General features: G+C 40.8%; 1 protein-coding gene across 1 annotated transcript in view; it reads left to right on the top strand.

The window, feature by feature from the left end:
• The first annotated feature begins 384 nt into the window (after nt 1–384).
• The window catches only part of LOC133656939 (serine protease HTRA1A-like), a 70,788-nt gene continuing 61,052 nt past the window's right edge, over nt 385–10,120 (top strand). Inside the window, exon 1 of the mRNA XM_062057819.1 lies at nt 385–863. Coding sequence (XP_061913803.1) covers nt 407–863 — 457 coding nt within the window. The 5' untranslated portion in view covers nt 385–406. The remainder of the gene's footprint in view (nt 864–10,120) is intronic.

Genomic DNA, 10,120 nt, shown 5'->3' with positions numbered 1-10,120 from the left:
ATAAAGTGACTAATTACCTCCATTGTTAGCTGACTTTTGCTAACGTTTATTTACGAGTTAGAATGTATGAAAAAAAGAAAAACGTGTTCTTGTTTTACATAAGGGTTTTTAATGATTAACAAAATTACTTTAAAAAAAAAAAGTGCAGTTCCCCTTACCTATTATTATTATTATTATTATTATTATTAAGTATGATATCAAAATGTGTGCACTTTTGATTGTTGAGTGTTTGGGATTGAAATTCCAGCGCCAGGTGAGTATCTATGACGTAGTCAATATGAGCAAGTAGATGATTGCGTCACAGAGGCTCAGCCAATCAGCAGCCTCGTAGCGGCGCTGCAAAAAGAGAGAGAGAGAGAGAGTAAAGTCGGCTGTAAAGTTAGTTTTCAGCACTTTTGCAACAGCCATGTTCCGATCACTCCTCCTCTCCCTGGCCCTCGCGGCTCTGCAGGCGGACGCGCAGACCTCCGGCCGCTTCGTGGTGGGCTGTCCCTCCCGGTGCGACAAGTCCATGTGCCCCCGACTTCCCGCCGAGTGTCCCGCGGGGCAGACCCTCGACGCCTGCCGGTGCTGCCCGGTGTGCGCGTCCGGGGAGGGCGAGGCTTGCGGCGGCGGCGGCAAGCTGGGCGACCCGCTGTGCGGCGAGGGTCTGCGGTGCTCGGTGTCCGCCGGCCCGGGCTCCAGCGCCACGGTCCGCAGGAGGAGCAAGACCGGGATCTGCGCCTGCGAAGCCGCCGAGCCTGTCTGCGGGAGCGACGGCGTCTCCTACCGGAACATCTGCGAGCTGAAGAGGGTCAGCCGCCGGGCGCAGAAGCTCCAGCAGCCGCCGGTCATCTTCATCCAGCGGGGGGCGTGCGGGAAAGGTAAACAACAGTCACTCAAATGTTGCTAGAGTGGTAGACCACCACCAGGTACCCCGCGGGGTCGCCTCGGTTTTTGTACTCCATGATTCAGTTTAAGCGTGTTGTGGCAAAAGAAAACTTGGCACGGAACAATCTAGTGCAGGGGTCACCAACCTTTTTGAAAGCAAGAGCTACTTCTTGGGTGCTGATTAATGCGAAGGGCTACCAGTTTGATACACACTTAAATAAATTGCCAGAAATAGCCAATTTGCTCAATTTACCTTTAACTCTATGTTTTTATTAATAATTAATGATATTTACACTTAATTGAACGGTTTAAAAAAGGAGAAAACACAAAAAAAATGACAATTAATTTTGAAACATAGTTTATCTTCAATTTCGACTCTTTAAAATTCAAAATTCAACCGAAAAAAAGAAGAGAAAAACTAGCTAATTCGAATCTTTTTTTTAAAAATTAAAAACATTTTTTAATGGAACATCATTAGTAATTTTTCCTGATTAAGATTAATTTTAGAATTTTGATGACATGTTTTAAAAAGGTTAAAATCCAATCTACACTTTTTTAGAATATATAACAAATTGGACCAAGCTATATTTCTAACAAAGACAAATCATTATTTATTTCCAGAACAAAAATGTTAAAAGAAATTCAAAAGACTTTGAAATAAGATTTAAATGTGATTCTACAGATTTTCTAGATTTGCCAGAATATTTTTTTGGGAATTTTAATCATAAGTTTGAAGAAATATTTCACAAATATTCTTCGTCGAAAAAACAGAAGCTAAAATGAAGAATTAAATTAAAATGTATTTATTATTCTTTACAGTAAAAACAATACATTTACCTGAACATTGATTTAAATTGTCAGGAAAGAAGAAGAAGGAATTTAAAAGGTATATGTGTTTAAAAATCCTAAAATCATTTTTAAGGTTGTATTTTTTCTCTAAAATTGTCTTTCTGAAAGTTATAAGAAGCAAAGTAAAAAAAATAATGACTTAAACCAAGTCTTTAAAATATTTTCTTGGATTTTCAAATTCTATTTGAGTTTTGTCTCTCTTAGAAGTAAAAATGTCGGGCAAAGCGAGACCAGCTTCCTAGTAAATAAATAAAATTTAAAAAATAGAGGCAGCTCACTGGTAAGTGCTGCTATTTGAGCTATTTTTAGAACAGGCCAGCGGGCTACTCATCTGGTCCTTACGGGCTACCTGGTGCCCGCGGGCACCAAGTTGGTGACCCCTAATCTAGTCCATCAGTCTGTGACATCTAAGCCTAGACGGGCTGCAGAAAAAGGTGGTTTCAACATCAATGTTTTTTCCCCTGAGCGACACAGTATTTCTTCTTTGTAGGTGTTGCATCGTATTGGGTTGCCTAGACGGGCTGCAGAAAAACTATCAGAAAGTAAAAGTCCCATTTGGAGCAGTGATGGTTTAACTTCAAGGTTTTTTGTAATTAAACAGATTAATTTTTTTTCCCTTAGAGATCCCATTGTTGCCTAGACGGGCTGCATATGCAAACTCTTGTCAGGAACTAAAGTCACATTTTCAGCAAAGGTGATTTAAAGTTCAAGATTTTTTGCGACTGAGAGAAATATTTCTTATTTTTAGATGTACCACTGTATTTGGTTGCCTAGACAGGCTGCACGACCACTCTTAACAGGAAGTAAAAGTCCCATTTTGGGCAATGATTTCCATTTTTATTGCGCCTAAGAAGCATATTTTGGAGCTTTTAGAGGTTACACATGTTGTTGCCTCAACAGGCTGCGTGACATGTTGAACAATTGTGCTTTAATGCCAATGTTTGTTTTTATCTTGCGACCTTACAAGTATCTCCACTGTTTTTGGTTGCCTAGACGGGCTGCGTGAATACTTCTAGAAGGAGGTAAAAGTCCCATTTTGGGCAGCGGTGGTTCAAACGCCAATGTTTTTTTGTGATAAAGAGGCATATTTTTTTTGTTTTTAGAGGTTACATTGTTTGGTTGCCTAGACAGGCTGCAAGTGGACTCTTAACAGGAAGTAAAAAGTCCCACGTTAAACAATGGTGGTTTAAAGTTGTAGATTTTTTGCAACTAAGAGGCGTGGCGAAGTTGGGAGAGTGGCCGTGCCAGCACTCTGAGGCTTCCTGGTTCAATCCCCACCTTCTACCATCCTAGTCACGTCCGTTGTGTCCTTGAGCAAGACACTTCACCCTTGCTCCTGATGGGTCCTGGTTAGCGCCTTGCATGGCAGCTCCCGCCATCAGTGTGTGAATGTGGAAATCGTGTCAAAGCGCTTTGAGTTCCTTAGAAAGGTAGAAAAGCGCTATACAAGTACAACCCATTTACCATTTAAATGAATGTTCCACTCTGTGGTTGCCTAGATGGGCTGCAGAAGAGCTCTTATCAGGAAGTAAAAGTTGACTTTGAGCAACAGTGTTTTTGCTCAAAAAGTTAGGTTTTTTTTTGCTCCTCAGAGGCATATTTTTACTTTTTAGACTTTCCACTGTACTTGGCCGCCTAGATGGAAAACTCTTAGAGGGAAAGAAAAGTCCCATTTCAATAATTCTGCTTTGAGCACCAAGATTGTTTGCAACTAACAGGCACCTTTGTAGAGGGGTTTTAACTGTATGTGGTTGCCTAGACGGGCTGCGGTAAAATATAATCAGGAATTTATTGTTTTTACTTGATTATTGTTGGATTGAATGACAATACATGTTTTGTTTTTTTTACTTAAAAAACATATTATTGGTTTTCAGAGTGTTTTTTTTATTGCTTAGACGGGCTGTAGGAACTTTTCCTTTTTAGAGAGAAGGACAAGTTCCATTTCAACAATTCTGCTTTGAGCACCAAGATTGTTTGCAACTAACAGGCACTTTTTTAGAGGGTTTTTAACTGTATGTGGCTGCCTAGATGGGCTGCAGGAAAAATCTTATCAGGTATTAAATGTTTTTAGTTGAGCATTGTTGCATTGAATGACATTACATGTTTGTTTTTTTACTTAAAAAGCATATTTTTGGTTTTCAGAGTGTTTTTTGGGGGGGGGGGGGGTTGCTTAGATGGGCTGCAGAAAAACTCTTAACACGAAGTAAACGCCCGCTGTTAAGCACTAATATTTTTTCAGACTTTATAGGTTATTTTTTGCACCCAAAAAAATGTAGCTTTTGTTTTCAGAAGTTCCACTGCTTTTGGTTGCCTAGACAGGCTGCAGGGAATTCTGAACAGGAAGTAAAAGTCCCATGTGGAGCAATGGTGGTTTGCACGCTGTTGTCAATGTTGTATTTTTTTAACAAAAATACTCATCAAATTCAACTATTTTTATAGGTTCCATTGTATTTGGTTGCCTCGACGGGCTGCAGGACAAGTTTAAAATGGAAGTAAAAGTATTGTGTTTGATCAATGATGCTTTGAACTTTAAAGTAGAAATGTATCGTTTGCCACTTCAGAGACATATTTAGTTTGTACTTTTTCTGCCTAGTCGGGCTGCACGGATAAGTCTTAAAAGGAAGTGCAAACGCGTGTTGAGTCAAGTGTGTTGTAATTGTAATGCAGTTCTTGTAATTCTCCTGGTACCAGTATTGTAGTTCCGGCACAGAAATGTGTTTCCATACTTTCCCATACCTTTCAAAATAAAGAAGTTAGTTTGACGTCGCAGCTCAGCGCCTAAACGGGTCGCAAGAGCGTAACGTTACTTTAACAGAAATAAGTTAGTTTGACATTGCAGCTCAGCGCCTAAACGGGCTGCAAGAGTAACGTTATTGTAACAGAAATAAGTTTGACATTGCAGCTCAGCGCCTAAATGGGCTGCAAGAGCGTAACGTTACTTTAACAGAAAGAAGTTAATTTGACATTGCAGCTTCGCGCCTAAACGGGTTGCAAGAGCGTAACGTTATTGTAACAGAAATAAGTTTGACGTTGCAACTCAGACTAGTGGAAGCTGATGGACGACACCTGTTGTCTCCAAAAGTCCAAGGTGGTGTGTAAAAGTCCAAGGTGGTGTGTAAAAGTCCAAGGTGGTGTGTAAAAGTCCAAGGTGGTGTGTTAAAGTCCAAGGTGGTGTGTAAAAGTCCAAGGTGGTGTGTTAAAGTCCAAGGTGGTGTGTAAAAGTCCAAGGTGGTGTGTATATAAAGTCCAAGGTGGTGTGTATATAAAGTCCAAGCTGGTGTGTAAAAGTCCAAGGTGGTGTGTAAAAGTCCATGGTGGTGTGTTAAAGTCCAAGGTGGTGTGTAAAAGTCCATGGTGGTGTGTAAAAGTCCAAGGTGGTGTGTAAAAGTCCAAGGTGGTGTGTAAAAGTCCATGGTGGTGTGTAAAAGTCCAAGGTGGTGTGTAAAAGTCCAAGGTGGTGTGTAAAAGTCCAAGGTGGTGTGTATATAAAGTCCAAGGTGGTGTGTATATAAAGTCCAAGCTGGTGTGTAAAAGTCCAAGGTGGTGTGTAAAACTCCATGGTGGTGTGTTAAAGTCCAAGGTGGTGTGTAAAAGTCCATGGTGGTGTGTAAAAGTCCAAGGTGGTGTGTAAAAGTCCAAGGTGGTGTGTAAAAGTCCAAGGTGGTGTGTAAAAGTCCATGGTGGTGTGTAAAAGTCCAAGGTGGTGTGTAAAAGTCCAAGGTGGTGTGTAAAAGTCCAAAGTGGTGTGTTAAAGTCAAAGGTAGTGTGTAAAAGTCCAAGGTGGTGTGTATATAAAGTCCAAGGTGGTGTGTATATAAAGTCCAAGGTGGTGTGTAAAAGTCCAAGGTGGTGTGTAAAAGTCCATGGTGGTGTGTAAAAGTCCAAGGTGGTGTGTAAAAGTCCAAGGTGGTGTGTAAAAGTCCAAGGTGGTGTGTATATAAAGTCCAAGGTGGTGTGTATATAAAGTCCAAGGTGGTGTGTAAAAGTCCAAGGTGGTGTGTAAAAGTCCAAGGTGGTGTGTTAAAGTCCAAGGTGGTGTGTTAAAGTCCAAGGTGGTGTGTAAAAGTCCAAGGTGGTGTGTAAAAGTCCAAGGTGGTGTGTAAAAGTCCAAGGTGGTGTGTAAAAGTCCAAAGTGGTGTGTTAAAGTCCAAAGTGGTGTGTAAAAGTCCAAGGTGGTGTGTATATAAAGTCCAAGGTGGTGTGTATATAAAGTCCAAGGTGGTGTGTAAAATTCCAAGGTGGTGTGTTAAAGTCCAAGGTGGTGTGTTAAAGTCCAAGGTGGTGTGTAAAAGTCCAAGGTGGTGTGTAAAAGTCCAAGGTGGTGTGTAAAAGTCCAAGGTGGTGTGTAAAAGTCCAAAGTGGTGTGTTAAAGTCCAAAGTGGTGTGTAAAAGTCCAAGGTGGTGTGTATATAAAGTCCAAGGTGGTGTGTATATAAAGTCCCAAGCTGGTGTGTAAAAGTCCAAGGTGGTGTGTAAAAGTCCATGGTGGTGTGTAAAAGTCCAAGGTGGTGTGTAAAAGTCCAAGGTGGTGTGTAAAAGTCCATGGTGGTGTGTTAAAGTCCAAGGTGGTGTGTAAAAGTCCAAAGTGGTGTGTTAAAGTCCAAGGTGGTGTGTAAAAGTCCATGGTGGTGTGTAAAAGTCCAAGGTGGTGTGTAAAAGTCCATGGTGGTGTGTAAAAGTCCAAGGTGGTGTGTAAAAGTCCAAAGTGGTGTGTTAAAGTCCAAGGTGGTGTGTTAAAAGTCCAAGGTGGTGTGTAAAAGTCCAAAGTGGTGTGTTAAAGTCCAAGGTGGTGTGTAAAAGTCCAAGGTGGTGTGTAAAAGTCCAAAGTGGTGTGTTAAAGTCCAAGGTGGTGTGTAAAAGTCCAAGGTGGTGTAAAAGTGCACACGTCATGACCTTCCCGTCTGCGTCCACTTCTCAGCCCTAAATGACATGACGGCACGTCTGCCTTTGATTGGAAGCCAGAGTCTCTCCCCGCCTAGACGGCACGCAGGAAAAGAGCAAATTAGTAAGCGGTAGTTTGGGTGGAGGTTTACACACACATCATAGAGGCAGTGCGGGTGCAGCGGTTTTCTCTTTCTCACTCGTATGGCCCTCAGTCTTGTCTGCCAGGCAAAATGTGAGGGGACATGTGGCCCTCGGTCTTGTCTGCCAGGCAAGATGTGAGGGGACATGTGGCCCTCGGTCTTGTCTGCCAGGCAAGATGTGAGGGGACGTGTGGCCCTCTGTCTTGTCTGCCAGGCAAGATGTGAGGGGCCATGTGGCCCTCAGTCTTGTCTGCCAGGCAAGATGTGAGGGGACATGTGGCCCTAGGTCTTGTCTGCCAGGCAAGATGTGAGGGACATGTGGCCCTCGGTCTTGTCTGCCAGGCAAGATGTGAGGGGACATGTGGCCCTCGGTCTTGTCTGCCAGGTTAGATGTGAGGGGACATGTGGCCCTCGGTCTTGTCTGCCAGGCAAGATGTGAGGGACATGTGGCCCTCGGTCTTGTCTGCCAGGCATGACCAGCCTGGTGTTTCCCACAGCTGCAGAGAAAGGTGGAAGGTTTAGTTTGGCAGGAGGGAAACTAAGCAGCCATCTTCTTGTTGGACCAAATGTCCAGCAGAGGTCACCCACTCAATACCTCAGTAAGGGTCCCCTTTTTTTTATTAAGGGTCTCCATATTTATTAAGGGTCCCCATTTTAATTAAGGGTCCCCATTTTAATTAAGGACCCCTGTATTAATTAAGTGTCCCCATATTTATTAAAGGTACCCATATTAAGGGTCCCCATATTTATTAGGGGGGGCCCATATTTATTAAGGGTCCCAATTTTAATTAAGGGTGCCCATATTAATTAAGGATCCCAGTATTAATAAAGGGTCTACATTTTAGTTAAGGGTCCCCATATTTATTAAAGGTCCCCATATTTATTAAGGTTGCCCATATTTATTAAGGGTCCCCATATTAAGGGTCCACAAATTAAGTGTCCCCGTATTAAGGGTCCCCATATCTTTTAAGGGTCCCCATATTAAGGGCCCCCATATTTATTAAGGATGCCCATATTTATTAAGGGTCCCCATATTTTTTAGGGGTCCCCGTATTAAGGGTCCTCATATTTATTAAGGTTCCCCATATTTATTAAGGGTCCCCATATTTATTAAAGGTCCCCGTATTTATTAAGGGTGCCCATATTTATTAAGAGTCCCCACATTAAGTGTACTCGTATTAAAGGTCCCCATATTTATTAAGAGTTCCCATATTAAGGGCCCCCATATTTATTAAGGATGCCCATATTTATGAAGAGGTCCCCATATTTATTAAGGGTGCCCATATTTATTAGGGGTCCCCGTATTAAGGGTCCTCATTTTTATTAGGGGTCCCTGTATTAAGGGCCCCCATATTTATTAAGGGTCCCCATATTTATTAAGGGTACCCATATTTATTAAGGGTCCCCATATTAAGGGTTCCCATATTTACTAAGGGTCCCCATATTTATTAAGGGTCCCCGTATTTATTAAGGGTCCCCATATTAAGGGTCCTCATATTTATTAAGGGTCCACATATTTATTAAGGGTCCCTGTATTAAGGGTCCCCATATTAAGGGTCCCTGTATTTATTAAGTGTCCCCATATTCATTAAGGGTCCTCATATTTATTAAGGGCCCCCATATTTATTAATGGTCCCCATATTTATTAAGGGTCCCCATTATAAGGGTCCCCATATTTATTAAGTGTACCCATATTAAGGGTCCCCAGCTGTATAATCACTCGCCATACAGCAATAGATGATATCAGTCTATTACCTGATGATATCAGTCTATTACCTGTATAAAACACTGGCCATACAGCAATAGATGATATCAGTCTATTACCTGATGATATCAGTCTATTACCTGTATAAAACACTGGCCATACAGCAATAGATGATATCAGTCTATTACCTGTATAAAACACTGGCCATACAGCAATAGATGATATCAGTCTATTACCTGTATAAAACACTGGCCATACAGCAATAGATGATATCAGTCTATTACCTGTATAAAACACTGGCCATACAGCAATAGATGATATCAGTCTATTACCTGATGATATCAGTCTATTACCTGTATAAAACACTGGCCATGCAGCAATAGATGATATCAGTATATTACCTGTATAAAACACTGGCCATACAGCAATAGATGACATCTGTCTATTACCTGTATAAAACACTGGCCATACAGCAATAGATGATATCAGTCTATTACCTGTATAAAACACTGGCCATACAGCAATAGATGATATCAGTCTATTACCTGTATAAAACACTGGCCATACAGCAATAGATGATATCAGTCTATTACCTGTATAAAACACTGGCCATACAGCAATAGATGACATCTGTCTATTACCTGATGATATCAGTCTATTACCTGTATAAAACACTGGCCATACAGCAATAAATGATATCAGTCTATTACCTGATGATATCAGTCTATTACCTGATGATATCAGTCTATTACCTGTATAAAACACTGGCCATACAGCAATAGATGATATCAGTCTATTACCTGTATAAAACACTGGCCATACAGCAATAGATGATATCAGTCTATTACCTGTATAAAACACTGGCCATACAGCAATAGATGATATCAGTCTATTACCTGATGATATCAGTCTATTACCTGATGATATCAGTCTATTACCTGTATAAAACACTGGCCATACAGCAATAGATGATATCAGTCTATTACCTGTATAAAACACTGGCCATACAGCAATAGATGATATCAGTCTATTACCTGTATAAAACACTGGCCATACAGCAATAGATGATATCAGTCTATTACCTGATGATATCAGTCTATTACCTGATGATATCAGTCTATTACCTGTATAAAACACTGGCCATACAGCAATAGATGATATCAGTCTATTACCTGTATAAAACACTGGCCATACAGCAATAGATGATATCAGTCTATTACCTGTATAAAACACTGGCCATACAGCAATAGATGATATCAGTCTATTACCTGTATAAAACACTGGCCATACAGCAATAGATGATATCAGTCTATTACCTGTATAAAACACTGGCCATACAGCAATAGATGATATCAGTCTATTACCTGTATAAAACACTGGCCATACAGCAATAGATGATATCAGTCTATTACCTGTATAAAACACTGGCCATACAGCAATAGATGATATCAGTCTATTACCTGTATAAAACACTGGCCATACAGCAATAGATGACATCTGTCTATTACCTGACATGTTAGCTACTTCTCTTTGTTTATAATGTCTATGTTGTATTTTGTGCTGCTGCTGTCACATATACTGTATATACTGTACATGCTCATTGGTATATATTGTATATATGTTATAGACATAATATATTATGTAAATATTACATATACATGTTATATTTTAT

Source organism: Entelurus aequoreus, linkage group LG09 (assembly GCF_033978785.1).
Source record: "Entelurus aequoreus isolate RoL-2023_Sb linkage group LG09, RoL_Eaeq_v1.1, whole genome shotgun sequence".
Classification (NCBI taxonomy): domain Eukaryota; kingdom Metazoa; phylum Chordata; class Actinopteri; order Syngnathiformes; family Syngnathidae; genus Entelurus; species Entelurus aequoreus.
This window is presented reverse-complemented; position numbering and strand designations above follow the sequence as displayed.